This window comes from Pseudorasbora parva, chromosome 7 (assembly GCF_024679245.1).
Source record: "Pseudorasbora parva isolate DD20220531a chromosome 7, ASM2467924v1, whole genome shotgun sequence".
Classification (NCBI taxonomy): domain Eukaryota; kingdom Metazoa; phylum Chordata; class Actinopteri; order Cypriniformes; family Gobionidae; genus Pseudorasbora; species Pseudorasbora parva.
Window position 1 is genome coordinate 34,824,822 of NC_090178.1, and position 23,596 is coordinate 34,848,417.

The 23,596-nt window shown below is 37.6% G+C and overlaps 1 protein-coding gene across 3 annotated transcripts in view; it reads right to left on the reverse strand.

The window, feature by feature from the left end:
- Positions 1–23,596, reverse strand: part of ulk4 (unc-51 like kinase 4) — a 283,773-nt gene that overhangs the window by 18,377 nt on the left and 241,800 nt on the right. For all 3 annotated transcript variants that reach the window (XM_067449187.1, XM_067449185.1, XM_067449186.1), the window contains one exon: positions 23,114–23,299. In XM_067449187.1, the coding sequence (XP_067305288.1) occupies positions 23,114–23,299 (186 nt within the window). The remainder of the gene's footprint in view (positions 1–23,113; positions 23,300–23,596) is intronic.

The following is a 23,596-nucleotide window of genomic DNA, read 5'->3' on the forward strand; positions in this document are numbered from 1 at the left end:
CTGCAAAACCTCATTTAGCACGTTTTTGCGGTTTTGCAGACAATTTGAGGATCCACTGGAGTTACGAAGTTTAGTACAACTTTAGCATAAAGCTATTTAGTATAAATTTCTATCCAAGTACTGCTATAACTACCCCGTCTCTTCCGTGATACCCTGAAATTTTGAATATTACGATCTAATATTATTTCTGACCTGTTAGGTTGCCAGAATAATAATCATACACGGTGTGTTAATAGGCCAGAGGAGAACTGACACCCCGACTGAGTCTGGTTTCTCCCAAGGTTTATTTTTCTCCATCATGCCCTGATGGAGTTTTGGTTCCTTGCCACTGTCACCTTTGGCTTGGCTTGCTCAGTTGGGGACACTAAAATTATGATCCAAGTTATTCAACTAATTATACATAAAATTTATGAATTCATTCTATAAACTATAATACTGATCTGCCAACATTGTCGCTCTATGATAAATTAAAATAAGCTGATAACATCACTGTTTTCTCCAGCCAAATCTAATTTTGTTGCAGTATTGTCCTGTTTGACACTGTGAAGCTGCTTTGACACAATCGTGATTGTAAAAGCGCTATATAAATAGTTGATTGATTGATTGATAAAGTATATGCAAAACAGAACATTATCATTAACATTATTAACCAATATTTTTGTAATCAAACTGTTTGCAAAACTATAATGTTACAGAAAGAATGCAGAACAGAAACGTTAAAATACTAATTCTGCTCATATATATATAAAAAAAAAAGGAAACCGAGGGTAACGCAGAAATGACACAATTGACAGGCGACTCCCTCACACGTCCCGGTTTCTTGGTTAAAATATCAATTTTTATTAAAATTTACAAATAGTTGGAAACATTTGGGATATTGTAAGAACTCAACTGAACAAAATATATAACACTGGCCTGTTGGTTTTTGGATATTTTACTGCAAAAATACTACATAGTGCACCTTTAACTCCAAAAGAGGGTTGGTGCAATCTGTTAGTAAACCCTGGTGTGAACACACCCTAAAATGATCTTGTCACTACCTTACCTGAACTTAGGATGAGCCTTCTGACAAAGAGATTTTTAACACTGATATAAAAACATCACGAAAAACAAACGTTTTCTCTTCAACTCCATCCTCGGAACCCAAGCAAGCTTGGTTGTGCATTTAATATGCAAGCAGTTTCCTAGTTTCCCTACTTCAAAGGCTGACATGGAACAGTACACCCAAGTCCTTGTAATTACCAACTGAATTAACATGCCTATTAGCATATTAGTATAACAGATTCTCAGATGGGGTCTTAAGGGAGACTCCAGTGTTCCTTCACTCGCTCACTCACTCGAGTGCACGACCCGCCATTCTGTTAAGAGGACAAGATGAGAGGATTTGGAGAAGAACCTAATCAATCCACAACCCACAAACATGTGCCACACAAACACACACTTTCATCAAGAGATGCATAATCATGTAAGATGAACACGAGCTTTAAGACACTTATGCACATTGTCTTTAGACAATAACTCTCATCAGACCTGAGTGGAAAAAAAATATCAGCGACTATGAGAAAAGAAACAGTTTGAGGCAGGTTTGAATGCTGTGTGGGTAAACAGGATGGGTATCATCTGGAAAAAGAGAAAAAAACTAAAAACCTGTAAATCATACGCAAGCATGATGAACATTATTCAAAATACGTTTTCCTTTAGCTTGTAAAGTGGAGGTTCATTATTCACTTACAAAAAAAGTATTGTGGCAGTATGGCGGTGAAGCTACTATACTGTGTACTTCAATATACCACAGCTCTGAATGATTACCATATTCATGCACCATGTTATTCACATGGTAACCTGACGATTACATTACTTTAAATGAGTCCACCCCAAGGTTATTGTTATAAACGTGAGCCGTGTCTGAAAGGCAAAGGGGAAGGTGTTGCTGTAATTTATAGTAATATCTTCAGTATTAATATATCTACTATTATCTAGTTTCAAATATAATTATTTTGAAGTTTTGGGGCTTTACATAACATTATGTAGTGTAAATGCGCGTTTGACATTAGTGTTGGCTACTGTATACAGGCCACCAGGGCACAATACAGACTTTATCAAATAATTTGCTGAATTTCTATAAGAGTTAGTACTGGGTACAGATAAAGTAATAATTGTTGGTGGTTTTAATATCCACGTAGATAATGAAAAACACGCATTGGGATTGGCATTTAGAGACATACTAAACTCTACTGGAGTTTGGCAACATGTGTCAGGACCCACTCATCACCGTGATCATATTTTAGACCTAATACTGTCACATGGAATAAATGTTGATACCGTTGAAATCCTGCAGCAGAGCGATGATATCTCAGATCATTATCTAGTACTGTGTATTCTTAATTTAGTCAAAGCTGCAAAGCCATCCCCCTCGTTACAAATCAGTGTTAAAGTCATTTTTGATTTAGTCTTCTTCATCTTCATACGAAAATGCTTATTAGTATTAGTCACATTTTAGTAATTTTGTCTTTCATAGTTTTAGTCGATGAAAAGTCTTGACGAGGTGCACGCCGCGCATTTCAGCCTTACCTTAACACGTGCATTTACCTAAATTAAATCTCTCTCACTGCCTAATGTGCCTGAATGGTTTAAAAAAACAATGATTAAAGAGCATTTAAATGATAAGATTACATGATGAAATAGTGATTGAAACAACATGATTGAAATAGTTAAACCGGGTTATCACCCATGCTTTAGGCTAGAGTTTGTTCAAACATAAAAAAGCAATATCCATCCATCAAGTTTAGAATCAAAATAAGCTAAAATCGGGCGGGGACGATAACGCTGTGTTTTTTATCTGCTTCATATGTCCGTCAGCTTGCTGTTCCACAACTTCAACTCCATCAACAGCTTTAGTACAACGTTGGCTGGAGATTTTACTGACTAACTCAACCTGTGCTGTCTTCTTTCTGTTTTTAAAAACTGTTTTTTTCATTCTTTGCGTGACCATTTTCAGATTAGTCTATTAGTCAACACTAGAAGCTCGTTAGTTTGAGTTTTGGTAGCCTAGACAACCTGTACCTGTGATGTCAGTGCTGCTGCGGCAGCTGAGTGAGCGTTTCTCGAAACATATTTTTAATGTCCGATATTCCTCAAACAGTGTTTTAGTCGAGCCACCAACTGTCGAGTCCGAGTCGAGTCTCGAGTCCCAATGTTCCGAGTCCGAGTCACCAAAGAAGAGTCCGAGTCGAGTCACCATTACCTGAGTTTGAGTCTGAGTCGAGGCTCGAGGCTCGAGTCCCGTGTTCGAGTCCAATTTATTATACTTTAAATTATCATTTATTTCTGTGATGCAAAGCTGAATTTTTTAGTATCATTCCTCCAGTCTTCAGTGTCACATTATCCTTAAGAAATCATTATAATAATGATGATTCATTATTAAAGTTGGAAACAGTTCTGCTGCTTAATATTTTTTCATAACCTGTGATACTTTTTTATAATACTTTGATGAATAAAAATTAAAAAAGAAAAAAAGAAGGAAATGTTTTAAAAATAGAACTCTTTTGTATCAACAATATACACTGGTCAGTAATTTGGGGTCAGTCATTTTTTTTTTTTTTTTTTTTAAATAAATCAATACTTTTATTCAGCAAGGATGAGTTAAATTGATAAAAAATGACAGTGAAGGAGATTTATATTATTTGAAAATATGTTTTTATTTTGAATGATTCTTTTGAACCTTTTATTCATTAAATATATTAGGCAGCAGAACTGTTTCCAACACTCATATTAAATCCTCATATGAGAATGATTTCTGAAAGATCATGATCACTGAAGACTGGAGGAATGATCCTGAAAATTCAGCTTTTATCACAGAAATAAATGATAATTTAAAGTATAATAAATTGAAAACAAAATATTTTAAATTGTAATAATATATCACAATATTAAACATTTTTCTGTACTTTTGTCAAATAAATGCAGGCTTGATGAGCAGAAGAAACTTCTTTCAAAAACAATACAGCAATGTGTCCAAACCTTTAGCCTGTACTGTATGTAGGCAAATACATTTGAAAGGATTGTTTATTGCTGCTTCCATAGACACATTTGTGTATTTTACAAACTATAAATGTAGGCTATTATTTTGCTATAAATTATATGTATTTAAATATTTGAATGAAATCTAAAATAAACATAAGCGGGATAAAGTGCTGAGCGCGTCCGTCTTTGGCTCAGCGTCAGCCATTGCAAAAAGCATAGTTTGAATCTGGCAGTTATGTCCCGTCACGTCTGACATCGTCGACGTCTGATGCCAAATAGGCAGACATCGCCCAACCCTAGCTTCCTCTGTTTATTATCATGTATGCATTAGTCAATTATAGTTTCTGCATTTTCCTAATGACAACATTTAGACCGCGAATAATGCAGGAAAATGCGGCGTAAAGTGGGTGACGTCAGTGAGTGCGTTGTCAAGCAAGGAGAGCGAGCGGTAGCAGTGTCTGTGAGGGGGAAAAAAGATCACGGTTCACGGCTGGTCTTGGAGCCCGAAACAGGAAAAGTGTAACATATCAAATTTTATAACCTATTTAGTCAGAAACAACGTAATTCATTTGATGAATCCTCAAGTCCGATTTCATATATCCTTGAGACTCGAGTCCAAGTACGAGTCATCAGTCCGCGAGTCCAAGTTGAGTCACGAGTCCAGAGAATGGAGTCTCGAGTCTGAGTTCAGGACTCGAGTACTCCACCACTGTCCTCAAATAACATTCTAGTCCTGTCTCGTCAACAAAGAAACAGCATACGTTTCATTTATCATCAGATATTAGTTTAGCTTGTCAACTAAATAATTTTGTCATCGTCTTCGTTAACAAAATGAACACTGGTACAAATATGGAAGGATTATCACCACTACCACTAAAGAATGCTTTTTAAATAATCATCTTCATCAGTTCCATCTCCTTTGCATCCCAGATAGCATCCCAACTCGATGTTGCAACAGAAACTATTGACTGTCTTTTTTCCAGCACTTTAGACACAGTTGCTCCTCTGCACTTAAAGAAGATTAAAGAAAATAGTCCAACGCCAAGGTACAACGAGCACACCCACAGCAGACAGAAAAATGGAGCGCAGCTGGAAGAAAACAAACCTGGAGGTTTTTCGAGTTTTGTGGAAAGAGAGCATGATTGCTTACAGGAAGGCTGTAAAAACGGCTAGATCTGCTTATTTCTTGACTTTCATAGAAGAAAAGAAACACAACCCTAGGTATTTATTTGATACAGTGGATAAAAAGTACCCCATGTCCACGGTTAAAAATACTGCTGGATCTTTAAAGTTGTGGGCCTATTTTTTGGTCCTGGACATCTTGTTCAGAAACATAATATCATGGATTCTAGCAAATACCAACAGATAAAAAATCTAAACCTGATGGCCTCTGCTAGAAATATTTTAATGGGCCGTGGTTGAATCTTCCATCAGGACAATGATCCAAAACAAACATCCAAATCAACACACAAATGTGTCACTGAGCACAAAATTAAGCTTCTGCTGTGAGCATCCCAGTAACATGAACCCTATAGAAAATAAGAGCAGTGAACAGAGGAGAAGCAGCACCAACATGGAGCTGGAGGATCTGGAGAGATTCTGTATGGAGGAATGGTCTCTGATCAGGAGTTCTCCATGTCAGGAGTTCTCCAAACTCATAAAACATTATAGAACACGATTCAGAGATGTTTTCTTGGGAAAAGTAGGTTGCAAAAAGTATTTCATAAAACGGTGCCAATAATTATGGCCAATGTGTTTTGGAGAAAAGCATTTATTTCATTATGTGAATTAAGCGCCAAAACATGAGTTCCAAAATTGCTTGGAAAAGTACAAGCTAATGCCCTATTCGGACTGGATTAGATTGACATGGGGACGTGGGGGTAAAGTAATTATAACCAGAAGTTCTCTGTGATTTTAGTCCCGTCCGAATGTGCCATCTCTGTAATCATTATGGACAATGTCAGTAAAGATTACCGAGACTTTTACCTTCTGTAAAAAGGTCTGGAAAAATGACCTCGGGTAATACTAATCCTGTTTGAATAGACCCACTGTAAAAATGTATGGTAAAATTCTGTCATTTCCTGTTTAAAAGTAAAAAAAAAAGAAAAGTGCATTATGCGAGCTTTGAGGCGCTTGAAGCATTCGGTTGCGTTGTAGGTGGTGGGACAACTCTGTGGCAAACCTCTAGTATTTTCCGCATATCATTTAAAGCAAAAAGAAGATCAAAAGCACTTATTAGAGGCACAACACTTATTTTAGCTCTAGGAAAGTGTCTATTACCAACACAATCCAATCAGAATCATTAGACTGGACCTAACTGTTTATTAAAACACAAATATATTGGAGACGGAGTTACTCCTCCCACTTCTGCTAGTTTTACTGAGATGTCTTATCCCGTGTGAACTGGCCATTAATATTACAGACGTCCTGAGGTAAAATGACTTTACCCCCATGTCCCCATGTTAATCTAATCCCGTCCGAATAGGGCTTAAGACAGAGATGCAGTTGATATAGTGTAGACTAAACTCAGGTATAAATGAAGTGGTTCAGAACAAAGTGTTCAACAACCTTGTACTTGTTTTTCCAAACCTTTAAGGATGATTTATTGGTGCCACACAGTGAAATTCCCACAATCAACAAAAAACACAAAACTAGCTAAATCCAAAAGATCAACTAGATCTTACAGCAAGCTCAAACCATGTACTACAAACAGCACTTCCCACTACTACCCTGTACTGTGTTTCTGGCAGGGCTCTGAACTGGTTCATGGAACAAAAACAAACTGGATACAAATGGAATTTTACACAAAGTCAAATAGGCGAACAGACGAACATAGATGAAAACGAAATTCTGTGAAAATTTCAGGTTAGTTTAGAACTTCTATTCAAGAAATCTATCAATTATTGTTATTATTATTATTATTATTATTATTATTATAACATGATTAAAAACCTTGTTGTCAAAGTTAGTATTGTGGCTTTATAACTGGTCGGACACTTGAGTATGTCATTATTTATTTATTTATTTTTTACCAAAATCAAGCTCAAATAGAGTTACAGTTTTTTTTACTAGCGAATGTTGGAGATTTGTCAGTCATTAATGGTCGCATCTGAGGCAGTGCATTGCATTAAGTAATCGTCAACTTAATGGTTAAAAAGGATATTGTAGATATTTTTACTGTCGTTTAACACCTTTGGCAAAAGCTGGTGTTATAAAAGTATTACGCGACAGGCTAGATGGCAAAAAAAAAATCCACTCCTCAAATACATAAAACATTACCCTTTACACACATCATGTTTTGAATCAAGAAAACACTGTATTTATTCAAAGAACGAGTTCTTTATTTACCCTTGTAGTGCAAACAAGCAGAGACGGTGAGCAGCACTTCATTCATGATTGAGGCGGGTGGAGCTAGTGTATGAGTTTTTGTCAACAGTTTGAGGATCCACTCGAGTTACAAGGTTTAGTCACAGGCTCTTAGTGTTAAATTCAATTCAAGCTCTAGTATAAAGCCTCTTTCTAACATCAGAAAGTACAACATTGGCCACACAGGACAGAAAAGAAATCGTGATGACTCAAATGATACATTGAAAGTTTATTTTCTTCAGTCTGACTTCAATTCTTTATGGGTAAAAAGCCAAGCAGATAAGCAGAATACTCTATATACTCTGACATCGAATAAAATTATGCTATGCCTTTTCTAGGGCATTCTGTTGCTCGGAAATTGCGAAGTGCTTGCATCCTGGCCCGAGTCAAAAGTCCCTATTATCACCCTGTCTCCTCTCTTAGGACAAATCTAATCAGTTAGAAAACTAATAGCGCTCCTGAACAAACAACATGATAATAAATATCACTAGCAAAAAACAAAAATTGGAAATAGCGATTGGGTTGTAAAAGAGAAGTAAATGCCGTTGTTGGCTGTCACTGATGGTTTCAAGACATTTAATGAACTAAATGTTATTTCTGGAACTGTTGATGTCTTAGGCTGAAGGTTGCACTTCAAACTAAGTTTAATGTGACTTCAATGTTAACCTGCATGTTTAATAAAGCTGCAGTCCATAGTTTTTCCTCTTTATCGCCATCTCTGTTCGAAAACTGCAATTGCAGTTCTTCGCCGAATTATCAACTTTATGTACATTTTGCCTCGGCACGGCACAGCTCGGATGAATCCAATGTTTTAATGAGAATGTGCGGCTGTCAGTCGCCCTGCTGGTGTGGATACTGTCATCTGGAATCACAGACTCTACTGTTTAAAAGTATGACCGACATAAGAATGTCATCTAAACAATAGCAAACATCCACTTTTGATCGACTAAGGGGGAAAAAAACATTGCAATAAATTGTGATGATTAATCTAATGATCGTTTATCATAGCACGTCAAACATGCAAATTATACTCTTTTAAATTGTTAATGTTAACATTGTGTGACTACATTTAATGTGTATTAGGGCTACCTGTAGTTCAGTTTCCATTTCTGCTAATTTCTAATCGTCATATACCAACAAATTAATGTGGATAAGAGGTGAATTGCTCCCTCTCATAGCTAGCACAAATTAATAGATATTTACCATAATGCACATAGCAAAATGAGAAAGACATAACAAAGAAAACACTGTAACTGTATGAATTAAGTGAACAAGTGTGCTACTATTACATAGCCTAATTCAACCAGCAACTGTCAGAAAAAAAGATACATTTCTGTCACTGGGCCAGTACCCATAAGTACAAAAGCGAAAATGTACTAATATGTACCTTTAAGGTACTAATATGTACCATTTAGGGGTTAGTAAGTACAAAGATGAATCTTTTCACTTTTGTACCTTAGGGTACCGCCCCAGTGACAGCCCTGTACCTTTTTTTCTGACAGTGGATGGTTGAGCTAGGCTATGTAATAGTAGCATTGAATATGTTGTCATTGACAACATATTGACAACACTATCATGCTATACTATATACTTTGCATTTGACTGGACAAACATTTGTGAAGTGCAGAATGAGTTACCAATACTTTTGTTTAGTTTTTCCAAAAGGAAAAGACTGTGTAAATTTTGCCTCTAAGCAAATGGTCAAAAAAACACAAACCTCTATTTCTGATTATAGTCTTTAAATCTCTTGAGATCTTTTAACCCTAACTCTTTATTCATCAACTTTTTCATTAAAACAATATGCTGATCAGTTGTGGTCTTTGCTGACTCATAGACAGCATGCACTGACTCTTCTTTTTAAACACAGCACTCTGGTTACTCAGAACACACTTTCCCATTCTGACCCTATGTTTTGAGTGGCCCAGGCATGAAATGGAGCCCTCTTCCGCTTTAGCCTTTGTACTGTTCTTTGAAAATCCCTTCATCATGTGCTGGATCTATTTCGGATATTATAGAGGCAATTAGTGAGGTCTTTGATGGCTTGATAAAATTGAGCATGCATAGATTTTACAGCGCTGCAATTAATGAATACTAATTAAAAGGCCTTTGTTGATGGCCGGGGTGAGAGATGGATGAGTGAGCTTGGTTTTTCTTGCTTTAATTGAAACCCTTTGTCACTTGCCCACTCGCGTGTGAATAAGTGCTCTCTGTCACTCCGAAAAAAGAGAACAATGTAAATTAATTTGCATCATTTGCATAAATATAAAGCTTTTTTTTTTTTTGCACAGGTACTGAAAGCAGTCGGATTCATAAAACATCCAACCATCACAAATTTGTCCCATTGAATAATCCATGCTCGCACAGGTTTACGTCAAACCGTCTTCGGTTCATCACTCTTTCATCATACTGGATGTTCTGAAGACAGCAGAGTGTCGACCCGTCTCGCTGTATGGTGCGGAAAGCGGAAGGAAAGGGTGATGATTGAAAGGATATGTGTAGAATGTGTCATTTATTTGGAGCCTTGCACCTCTTAATGGAACTAGCGTGTTAGAGCCTTATATATAATAATGTTACCCGATCTAGTTCAATCCAATTTAAATTTGACATTTTCAAAGAGAGAATTTTGTAGAGAAGACAGATTAGCCTCTTTTACCACATAGTCTCAGTCTCGGATGGCACATCTAGATACCACCCAATATCGCTTTTACTGACCTAATGCACATTTTACACAAAACTTGAAAGCATTTAGTTGCATTTAATGTACCAGGTTGATTTATGAACACTTTTGAGGAAGAACAAATATTTGGATTTGACAAAGTTAGAGGAATTAGGTTATTGGCATCAAATCTCTGACAGATAAGCTTAGTGTTGTTTGCAATGCTAAGTATTAGGATGCATAACCGTGTATGGTGTTCAAACTATATTTGAGAAATAATGTACTTATTACTTTGAGAGAGACAGACATTTTAGACGGAGACAAACAGTTTCCAGTGTTTTTTTCCCCTGATATCGCCACCCGAATATAATTGACTTCAGATAACGTTATTCCCTGGTGGCCATGTCCTCTTTTAGCAGGATAATGCCCCCTTCCACAAAGTAAAAATGGTTCAGAAATGGTTTGAGGAGCACAACAGCAAATTTGAGGTGTTGACTTGGCCCCCAAATTCCCCATATCGCAATCCAATCGAGCATCTGTGGGATGTGCTGAACAAACAAGTCCGGTGCATAGCGGCCCAACCTAACAACTTACTTAAAGGATTTGCTGCTAACATCTAGGTGCCAGATACCATAACACACCTTAAGGGGTCTAGTGGAGTCCATACCTCGACGGCTCAGGGCTGTTTGGCAACAAAAGAGAGGCCGACACAATATTAGGACTAGGTCATAATGTTATGCCTGATCAGTGTATGGTGGGTTCATGATATTACACTGAATTTGACATCTCTCTTGATGTGATAACCTGTTCAATCTGAGGAGTTCACTTAGCTGAAGATGTCTGGTCCTGATTGTTTTTCAAAAATCTTTAATATTTAAACTTAATTTACTGGAGATTCTAACACCACCTCAAACTCCCCCAAAAAACTAAAACCTTGCGCACCTGAGCTGGAGTGAAACCTCAGGCATTAAAAAACTTTTTATGCAACTGTGCAGCATGCAGCGTGCCAGAACTCAAATCCCAATGCGTGTGCTGTTTCTGGAGCTGATAATTGTGAGAGATAATGCAGATCTATGCTGATAACAGAAAGCTGGAGAGCATTGTTTTTTTTACTGCAGACACCATGCAGCGCAGATAGTACAGATGGGATAGAGGACAGATAAAAATGGATAGAGAGAGAGGGGGAGAGATGGAAAATAATACACTTTTGGCTTTGCTGTGGCGGTAGAAATGGAACATGACATTGACAATGCTATACCCTACAAAGCCAAACTAGGACAAGGTCAACGAGAAACAACAGTACAATTGTTGTAAGGACTGGTAACACGTTCATATTATAGTGGAGTAAGATCCACTAGTTTTCAACAAAGTTCAGCTGTAAACTCCTGATTTTATATTGATAGGACAATGGACTGTTACATGGACCCTCAAAGACTAGACACAAGACACCCTCCCACCCTCCAATCACCAAAGACAACTGAAGATATGATGCCTTGATCATCAGGGATTAGCTAGCCATTGTTTGATTAGGAAATCCAGATTACAAATCATTGCAGGATTCCAGTTTGGAGATGACAAAAACCTGGACCAGGAGCTGCGAAGTATGATGCAAAGTGATTGGAGAAGCCGAGTGTTTCAATGATTTGGCCAAGAGAAGCAGTGTATTTCAAGAAGAGGAGGGGGCCCAACACTGGACCCTGAGGCATCCCGGTGGTTAGGTGATGAAACTCCCTTCACCTCCAGGAAACCTTGAAAGATCTGCCTCTGGGGTAGGGCAGTTTTAACATAAACATAACAGCCCCACAAGTAACAAATGAAGCACTGCAAGAAAGATGATCACCAATAACTGTACAGGAGAATTGTCAATCACAGCAAAGTCACTCCTCCTTTCTGTTCCCAACCTCATCGATAATTCAGCTCACACCTTCGTCTGTAACCAGCAGCACGGTATCCAGCACTGACGGTTCATCTTTCGAAAAACAAGTTTTGCCCATGGAGGAGTGTGCAAATGTGTGTTTGTGAGCGGAGGCCGGTGGCCCGAGGCACCGTACCTGGGTCAATACTCTTTCATGCTGCAGCTGGGCTGAGCGACGAGGCCATTGTTGCTACTGTCATGCTGTGAGGGGCTCCAGTCTGCAGGGGTGGCCACAGCAGAGCTAATGAGCACGCCTCTGAGTCCCAGGAGTGGGAGCTTGCCGTGCAAAAGTGTGTGCATGTGTTTGTGTGCGAGCGAGCGTCTGCTAGTACCACTGTCCTGCTCCTTCCTCTGCATTATTCATGCATTCGATACACGCTGCCACATTCTGCTATCCTGAGAGCATTGTGTGATGTGCATCTCCGGGAATGTCTCCCTACGTCCGTCCCTTCTCCGTCTCTAGTTGTCTCCTCGTTCGCCCCTTTCGATCTCACCGACAACTCGGTGAACTGATTGAGAATGTAGAACAGCAGCCACACTTGTGTCCTTGTAGGGCTCGCCACAGTAGGGGAGACTAAAATCATGATGAGAATCATGTGTTGGGTTTTTTGCCACTTAATATTAACAGGATAGTGGGCAGAGAACAAGAAACAGGATCTGCAAAAGATGCAGAAAGCTTACTGACCACAGGAGAACCATGACCCAATATGATGGCGCATGTGCCCTAACCCCTAGGTTACATTGGAGGTATGAAACTTATTTAAAATGCAGCAGTTTTCTGGTCCACAGATATGGCTTTTATTGTTCTCCAGGAAAAAAAAAACGAATCTTGTCAACAATTGAGTTATTACTCGTAGCAATATCACAAGCGCTATAATGGTAATGATGTAATGATAATGATGTTTGCCTTACCAATCAAAACCAATCAGAACTTTGTGCTAAATGTAACTAATTGGCTGTAATATAAAACGTCAATGATAAGACTCCTACAGATTCACAAATAAAGCAGCTATATCAAAAAGCAGGAGGTTATGAAGGAACAAACAGTGTCATTTGCCTGTGAGAAGGAAGCTAATTACTCATGCTCAATGTGGATCAGAGCAGAGCAGTATTCTCTAGAGACTGAATCATTAGGTAGAATCAGACATGACAATAAAATACCACGCATACAGCAACACATCAGAGGGATGCCAGGAGAGTGTATGTGTGTGTGTAAGAAACGCCCGACGGGGTGATTTATCTCCAGTATAGTCTTGGAAGGCAGACAGCAGATGAGGGCAGTAATGTGACCAGGTCATTTCCTTCCATTAGCACTGCAGTGACAGAGCCCGTGTGTAATTAGGACAGGGACAGCAAGTCATAAATCAAAGAGGACAATTTAAAAAACACAAAAACTACAGACATGCTTCATTGCATACAAACACACACAAATAGAGGTGGGCATAAGTACTCTGAGGTGCCATCCAATGATCGATCATGGCAACACATCAAAATTATTGTGTGACTTTATTTCAACATAACTTTTGATATTGTGATTGATGATGGTTTTATTTTGTGCGGTCCCTTGCAGTCTGATTTGTTAGTGTTGGGATAGAAACTAGACATACTGTATACAGTGACAATTAGTTTGGGGCAGACCCTGTTTCGGGCTCAAAAATCAGCTAGACAAAGCACAACGGAATGGAATGCAACAGTTTGCATGCTGAGATTAAATCTTATACATCTAACTATTCTTCTCCCACTTATAAATGGTGAAACAACATGAAGATGCAATGCATAGTCAAAGATGTCCATCTGACACATTTGTACACAGTCCAACATTTAACAAAATTAGCTTAAGACGAAACTTGTTCTATCAACCACCAGTTCAATTGCTTACAAAAATACAGTCCTCTCTACCACACCTAAAATAAAAAATAAAATACAAATATTTACATCTTCCTATAAATCCAGGATGAGAGAGATAGAGACAGGTAGAGACAGTAAGAGACAGACAGATAAAGGGAGAGACAGTGTTAAAACAACAGAAGTGTTGTGATCTGGCTCTATGACACTAATGAGGCCTATAATAGCTCTTGATGGAGGGAGAAGATCCTAGGGGGGCAGAAACGGGGGTGGATGTTCAACAGAGAAAGAGAGGGGGGGGGGGCTTTCACACAAGCATAGAAAACACTGAAGCGCACATTACACTGAGGATGATGAAATAGGAAAAAAAGGTGTTTGGTGATTAGGAAAAGGTAGAAGGGTGTGACAGATTGGTAGAGCACTTTAGTTTATTCAGAACAAATTTGTTTAGACAATGTTCTGAGAGACGGCAGCCTATTTCACTATTACTACTAACCAATGTCATTTACATTATGAAGTAGGAAAACACTTTCTAAACGTGGCCATTACGCTACAGACAATGATTTCATTCATTTCAATGAGTTAATTGTGCTTTTAATCAAGGATGACAGAATATTAAAGGAATTTGTTTGCAAACCTGTGATTTCAGGTGAAATTTTTAAAATGTCAGCTGTATTTCATGGGCAAAAAAGGTCTATTGTCAATAGTGTAGTTATGTATGAAGCACAGCTCACAAGAAAGTTGCTTGCAAATCAAAACGATTTCTGTTGGTCAATGCGGCAAATTCACAAGACCAAATATTAGCAAATTTTCTATTGTAACTCAGCAAAAAGTGCTCTATAGACATACACAAATGTTATCAAAGAGTAAAGTGTGTGTATATATATATATATATATATATATATATATATATATATATATATATATATATATATATATATATATATATATATATATATATATAAAATAAAAAAGTATCATGGATTCCACAAAAATATTAATCATTGAAAATAATGAGAAATGTGAGCATTAGATAATATTATGTTTAATATTAGAATGATTTCTATGGGATGATTTTAGTACATTTAACAAAATATTAAAATAGAAAATTTGTTCTAAATTATAATTATATTTCACACTTTTTACCATATTTTTGATCAAACAAATGTTGCCTTGGTGAGCATAAGAGACTTCTTTCAAAAACAAACTTACCGACCCCAAACGTTTGAAAATTAGTGTACAATGACTGTATTGTGCCTGAAACCTTCCATTTCCCTGAATAACACACACTTCTTATTCAAGGTGTGACCTCCCTAGATTCATACTTGAATGTCTGAAAGAAACGTGTTGATGAGTTATCAGCCCTAGGCCACTGCTCTAATATAAAAATCACAATGATATATAAGATCTTTGTTACAGTCTTCATCTGCAAACACAATTGCGCTTCCAGTAGTTCACCTTCCTGTAGAACTGTGTAATTGTATGAGAGCGAGATGCTGTGCTGGTGTCTTTCTGACATCGCCATTCCAAAGACTAGTAACATTACCTTAACTAAAAACTATTTATCTTACTGTCTAGACAGTATTCCTCATCTGAAGCTCAGAGCAGCTTGAGGTTTGTTTGCAGTAAGAGGAACAGATCCAGTTCTTATCAGGAGGGGGGAAACTGATGCAATCAATGAAGGGATACCGACATGACAGACAAAAACATTTGGCAGTGTGGCAACAAACCCCTGCAGTGATTTTTCTGCAAACTTTCTGATGTCCTGGTTCCCACACATACACAGACCAATTCATTTGTTTGTGATCACTGGATATAATTTTATAATATCTTTATTACTAATATGTCAAAGCAGCATTTAGTAGGCTACTACATGTAGCAGGCTATGTAGCAAAGGTGCATAAGCACCTGTATTCATTATTTTTTTCTTCTTCATCATTTGAAAATTGGTCTGTGATATTGAATTTTCAGGAAAACAAAAAACAAAAAACAAAACAACCTTTTTTGAGTTTCTCCTAGACAACAGCTCCATTTTCCAAATATGTATTGGATCATCGTTGGACCATGGCAACAACATTTTATGTAATTCAAGTTCATAATTCTAACCATTTTCGAACAAATTCACAAAACAGCATGCTAAAATGGATGTGAGTTTATGTCTTCACCACACTTTAGCATATTCAGACCAAATTTGGTGTGTGTTATGACAACGGGTTACATGAGCAGTTTCAGCACAGGACCACATATTGGTTAAAGTATACAAGAAATGTACGTTTGCTTATCATTTCTGCACAGTTTGATCAATAAACCCTGTCCGCCAATCTGGCTGTCGACCATTTCGAATTTTGTTATTAAATAATAATATATTTACGGATTATTTATATATATATATATATATATATATATATATATATATATATATATATATATATATATATATATATATATATATATATATATATATATATATATATATATATATATATATATATATATATATAAATAATTCTAGGCAGAAATCGCAAGTTTCAGTCACTGACTGAAAAAACAAACAAACAACAACAACAAAAAAAGTTTTATTAGCGCATTTTCCATTTTAACTGTTTTATTTTGTGCACACAACATGGATAAACTAGCCTGGATGCCAGCCAAAATTAGCCCCACCCACAACATTTGAGGTCGGGAAGTTCGGTCTGAACTTGACGCGTTGTGGAGCGACTATGCTCAAACCAGAGCTGTTCGGACCAATCAAATTGTCAGGGCGGGCTTTATACGATGATGGGCAGATGATCAACGAGTAATGTATTCACTCATGTCACCAAAGAGCGCTTGAGTTGAATTTGTTTACTAAATGGAGAACTTTATTATGAACTTCGAAGTTTGTATATGCATTCACCTTCACTTTTTCTCTCAAAAATGATAACTGTGTTGGTATACTCCGTGTTGTACCAGGTTGGTCTTGTGAAAAGCAGGAAACACATTGCAAGAGTATCCTAGACGAGTGCTTCCTGCCAAATAAATCACAGCCTCCACCTTAGAGTCTACCTATCTTTCCGGATTCTCATACTAAGGTGTCGAGATCCTGGACTAAGCCTATGTCTTTGGTCCATCCCTATCAAACTATTCATCGATTGTGGGAATAAATTAACATGGCTGTAGAGATACTAAGGGTTGAAGAGACACTTGCCAATTATCTCTCTCCTGCGTTGGCATCGTCCTTAAAGGTTCTTATGCCACCCACCAAGCCATACAGAGTTAAACCATCCTTGGTGGTTAAAATCTAAATGGCGTCGAGTTAGGCTGGGGCATTGTTGCAGGCATACCCAGACCAACCTACTGAAGGACCTGTATTAGGGCGAGCAGCAGCAAGCCACAGATTTGTCTCTCTGGACACATGTCCTGTTTTATTAGCCGTTCAATGGCATCTGTGCTGGCTGTGGAGAAACAACTTTGGTTGAATCTCATGATTTAAAATTACTGATATTTATTCTGGATGCTCTGCTCTCTCTCCATGACGTCTTTGGGGGTGACGTCACACTGACTACGTTTACATGGACAACAATACTCCGATATTAATCTGATTAAGACAATACTCTGATTAAGAGGCTACCATGTAGACAGCGATTTCTAATTACCTTAATCTGATTAAAGTCATAATCTAACTACACATAAATCGGATTAAGACGTGGAGTATGCCTATTTTAGTCGCATTATCGGAGACATGTACACACCTTAATCTAACTATTAATGTCATGTCGGAGATTTCACCGCATTTTGTGACAGGGCACATAACGTTACGCACACCAGGGAAGTGCAGAGGGGAGGCTTTGTGGGTTGGAGCCTCTGCCCTTTTTGAAAATTAATCAAAAGTGCCCCTTTCAACAATCATCGATAATATTGTGGGCAATAAAACAGAATTGGAATTATAATTAATATAACAACATGTGCAAAACAGTAACAAATGGCGGAAAAGTCGCGTTTATCTTTTATGTATCTGTCTGAAATGTCGTTGCCATAACGCGTTGGTATGGGCGGTGTGTGTTTTACTTGACTGTTCATTGTGAACACTGCGTCCTCTCTCTCTATTTTTATTTTTGTTGTAATTATTATGCTCATTGTAAAAGTAAAATACAATAAGTTTGTGTCTGTAATCGCAAACCAGATGGGTCATTCAATGAACGCCTGTGGCTCGACGGCAGGAAAAACAATCCAAAGAGTCATGATTTTTAAACCTTTTTCATCATTAATCAAAGCTATTATTATAAATGTAGGCTGTCAATAAGGAGGAAAGAGGGGCAGTGTCTCTTCAAAAAAAAAACAGAAAGAGTTTTAATTATAAATAAAAATGATTAGATTCTCAATTTCTGTTGCAGTGGTGAGCTATAACACACATGCTTTTTATGTAGTTTCTAATTCAAATCAAATACTAACAACTGCCCATACTTCTGAATGGAATGTCTACTTCATAAAGTGTATGAAAATTATGGAAATATACGGCTTCAGATCACTTAATTAATTTTCGCACTTGATCTAATGTTCCCTTCCATGCTTGCTCCCTTGCAGCTTGCTACCTTAAAAAAATAAAAATAAAAATTGCTACCGATAAAAAGCTATGTTTATTATTGTTATTTTAATTGTTTCTGTACTGAACCGAAACCTATGAAAGTTTATTATTAAAGTAATTCTTTAGAGATCATTTTGAAATAAATCAAGGTTTTCCATGGACTGTAGGAACGCTGTTTGCCTTAGTTAACTTTTCCTTTATTGGAAAGTGTTGCCATTTCAGCAAAAAAGGAAAAAAAAAGAACAAGAAAAACAGAGAGCAATTTTATCCACAGAAGCTCATAGGAATTGGAGTTTATTTTTCATACGAGTGCTTGAGTGTCCCTGAAGTGTCAGTCTGAGTTCGTGGCTGGGCAATGTGTGAGTGATTTGTTTGGATGAGGTTACTCTTCTCTCTGGAGTTTGCCAAAGCCAACAGCTCCTATCAAAATATCTGCAGTGTTTCAGCACAGATGAAGTCATCAGAAATGCTGATGACTCAACCACAGGCTGGGCAAGAGGCACATACTACAAACACACGCACACACACATTATGAGCAGAGGAAGCCCATGGATTTGCACACAATAACAAATCCACAAGTTTTACAACGTTTTCCAAACCTGCCCACACATGCGCACACGCACGCTTATCTACACCTTTCCTGGATATTGGATAATACTCATGTATGCTCATCAAAAGAATGAGCTATATATATATATATATATATATATATATATATATATATATATATATATATATATATATATATATATATATATATATATATATATAATTATTGATATGATGACAGTTTAAAGTCATCATGAAACAGCATTACCACCCATTTCTGTGTGAAATAGGATATCCATTTCCCTTGCAAGTTGGATATAAAGGGGGCCTTACGATGACTTAAAGATGAAAATAAAATAATTAATAAATTCTTTTAACTCAAAGGGCATTTTTAACATAATAAAAATACATTTTCCTAGCCATGCAAAGTTAAAAAAATATATTTTAGTGGAATTAATTAGATTTTTTTATCCAGTAAATCATGAAATCATGGGGCTTTTGGATATTGCTATGGATAACGGGGGGAGTCAAAATGATTGTGATAGGAAATTGGACAGGAGATGCTGAAAATTAGGTGTGCACAGCCACGGAAATGGATGTTTCAGAGGCGAAGCAGGCGGTTGAATTTTTAGGAGAGTTTCAATAGAAAGTCTTTTTTCTTTTGGGGTGGTGGTGGTGGGGGGTGGGGGTACACTGATGAATCATTCATGATACAATCAGGAACACTTAAGAGTACATTTTTATTAAATGTTGACTTTGACTACTCAGTGCAAATGAAATAATCACATCTTGGCATGATTATGTAAATCCTCTCTGCCTTGCAAATTATAAAATAAATGTTTATAGCTAATCGAGGCAAATTGTTGAAAACATGGATAACGAAAAGGATCCTGGGATTAATCCTGATTGAAAAATCAGTCATCATGGTCTCGCCCATCATAAATAAGAATGATCAATGACACGCTGACTTTCACGGAGTCAATACTAATGTGATGAATGTAAACATCCCTGCTGTGTTATTTTCATCCAGACTGATGATTTATATTTTGGACAGTCCTCCTAATCAACAAATACATGCAGATGAGAGGATCAAGAAAGTGAGAGAGTGGAATTAAACAGGCTGATTTTGCTACTGTACCTTTAAGACTTCAATGCGTAAAGGACCTAATGATCGGCTAATACATTCACATACAGAAAAACAAGAAGGCAAGAAGACATCAACAGTCATGAGGGTCTGGGTGCTGTCCTCCTCGTTCTGTATGGCTGTAACCAACCTCTCAACAACCTCAAGAAGTGTATACTGCACAGGAAGCACAGTTCATGCCCTCCCACCACACTAACTATCCAATATTAAAGAGAGGGTTCGATCTGCCACACACAGACACATCACATATTGAGCTGCCACGCTGACTGACAGCACCAGAATTTAAAATAAATAAATAAAATAATAATCATAATAAAAAAAACTCCCTGCTTGTTCCTCCTCCAGTCACACAGAAAGAGAAAGGAATAGCTCACTCATTCATTAATTACTCATCCTTGTGTCGTTCCAAACCCGTAAGACTTTCGTTCATCTTCAAAACACAAATGAAGATGTTTTTTATGAAATCTGAGAGCTTTCTGTCCCTCCATAGACAGTCCATGCAACTACCACTTTGATGCTTCAAAAAGAGATCATAAAACGAATCCATATGAATTGAGTGGTTTAGTCTCAATTTTCTGAAGAGATGCGATCACTTTATATGATGAACACATTTAATTTAGGATCTATTCACATAAAAACATTCAGCTCACACATCAGTTAAATGAAAAATCAAGCATGTTCGCTTGATGTGTGAGAAACAGATGTTTATTCGTGTTACACAGCAAGTTTGAGCTTTAGCAAGAACCAATGAGGTTCATTCTTGTGTTACAGCCTACGTTTGAGCTTCCTCAAGAACCAATGAGGTTCATTCTTATGTTATGCAGCACGTTTGAGCTTCCTCAAGAACCAATGAGGTTCATTCTTGTGTTACGCACCACATTTGAGCTTCTTCAAGAACCAATGAGGTTCATTCTTGTGTTACGCACCACATTTGAGCTTCCTCAAGAACCAATGAGGTTCATTCTTGTGTTATGCAGCACGTTTGAGCTTCCTCAAGAACCAATGAGGTTCATTCTTGTGTTATGCAGCACGTTTGAGCTTCCTCAAGAACCAATGAGGTTCATTCTTGTGTTACGCACCACATTTGAGCTTCCTCAAGAACCAATGAGGTTCATTCTTGTGTTACGCACCACATTTGAGCTTCCTCAAGAACCAATGAGGTTCATTCTTATGTTATGCAGCACGTTTGAGCTTCCTCAAGAACCAATGAGGTTCATTCTTGTGTTACGCACCACCTTTGAGCTTCCTCAAGAACCAATGAGGTTCATTCTTGTGTTATGCAGCACGTTTGAGCTTCCTCAAGAACCAATGAGGTTCATTCTTGTGTTACGCACCACATTTGAGCTTCCTCAAGAACCAATGAGGTTCATTCTTGTGTTACGCACCACATTTGAGCTTCCTCAAGAACCAATGAGGTTCATTCTTGTGTTATGCAGCACGTTTGAGCTTCCTCAAGAACCAATGAGGTTCATTCTTGTGTTACGCACCACATTTGAGCTTCCTCAAGAACCAATGAGGTTCATTCTTGTGTTACGCCCTACGTTTGATCTTCCTCAAGAACCAATGAGGTTCGTTCTTGTGTTACGCCCTACGTTTGAGCTTCCTCAAGAACCAATGAGGTTCATTCTTGTGTTACGCATCACGTTTGAGCTTCCTCAAGAACCAATGAGGTTCATTCTTGTGTTACGCACCACATTTGAGCTTCCTCAAGAACCAATGAGGTTCATTCCTGTGTTACGCATCATGTTTGAGCTTCCTCAAGAACCAATGAGGTTCATTCTTGTGTTACACCCTAAGTTTGAGCTTCCTCAAGAACCAATGAGGTTCATTCTTGTGTTACGCATCACGTTTGAGCTTCCTCAAGAACCAATGAGGTTCATTCTTGTGTTACGCCCTACGTTTGAGGTTCATTCTTGTGTTACGCATCACGTTTAAGCTTCCTCAAGAACCAATGAGGTTCATTCTTGTGTTACGCCCTACGTTTGAGGTTCATTCTTGTGTTACGCATCACGTTTAAGCTTCCTCAAGAACCAATGAGGTTCATTCTTGTGTTACGCATCACGTTTGAGCTTCCTCAAGAACCAATGAGGTTCATTCTTGCACGTCAAGCAGGTTCAATTGAGCTGTTTATGTTCACTGATCAATGTTTATATTTGAATAAAAGTCTATATTCAATCTGTTCGTAATACTATAAAGCAGTTAAGTCTCTTCAGAAAATTTGGACTAAGCCGCTAAAATTGAAACTGATTCGTTTAACGATCCCTTTATGAACATTTTTGAAGCATGAAGCATGCATACATTTCATGTCATACATTTTTGGGTCAACTAACCCTTTAAGCTTTTACTTAGCTCTTTTAAGCTCTGTATTAGGCTACTATTCTTATCACTCCTTAAAGGTGACAAGGTGTATATATAAATAAATAATAAAAACATAAAATAATAAGACTTAGGGCCTTTCTTTTGAACTTTAATTAACTTTTTAGTCTTTTTTATTCTTCTGCTTAGCGTTAATGTTCAACTACTAAAAGGGTCCCTACTATGCTCATTTACAGGTTAACAATTTTGTTCTCTACTTTTGTTCTTTACATGATTTATTATGTAGCCTGCGCCGATGGGTTGTGACTGGTCTACCGCTTAAAGCATGCTGAAGGAATATTCTTTATATATTCACACCGGAACACTGGGAAACTCTTGGTGCTCCAGATGGCCAGGCCGCCCCTGGGCCCCTTTGTAATGTAACTTTGCAGATTGTGTACATGCCCAAACAGCTATATTATACACTAAAGGAACAGTAAAATAAAAAAAGCATAACAGGTCCCATTTTATAAATAAAATCAGAATTTAAGAGCTAAATATGTATGTGTAAATATTTAGCTGCTTAAAATACACTTCAATATATTTTAAATCATATCCAATGTCACACTTTACCCATATTCACTATATACAGCAAAAATGTACTGTTCGCTTTTACTGCAACTTGTTATAAATCATTCACACTGCATTCATGAGTACAGCTCAGCTGGTCTCAGATCAGATTTCTCATGCACTCACCAATCGTTTCAACACGCGGAGCAGCAGTTTCTGCTGTCTGGGCTCAGTGTGCATCTGCAGTGCATGTGCCAGGCTGAGCAGCTCCTCCGGCTGCAGGCGGTCTGCACCCTCTCCTCCATACAGCTGAGCCAGCAGAGACACACTGTGACTGGCCTCCTCATACACCTCACTGTCATTACACGCCAGCTATGGGAGAGAAACACAGATATCTGAACACTAACCCAGGAACAATTCATAAAAAAACTATGATAAATAGATGGCCAAAAATGGATGCACCTCTTGATAGAAATAAATGTTGTGATTTTGCATCAGGAGTCATCTTGATTGAGTGATCAATCAAGAGTGACCAACAAGATCTTGTTTTGACAATGCAAGAGTCTTTGTAAAGTCTCCTCCAGCACATCCTGACTTTCAGTGAATTTAACGGATTCATGAAACATTCTTAAGAATACAATTCCTTCCTGCAGATCCTAATATTAGGAA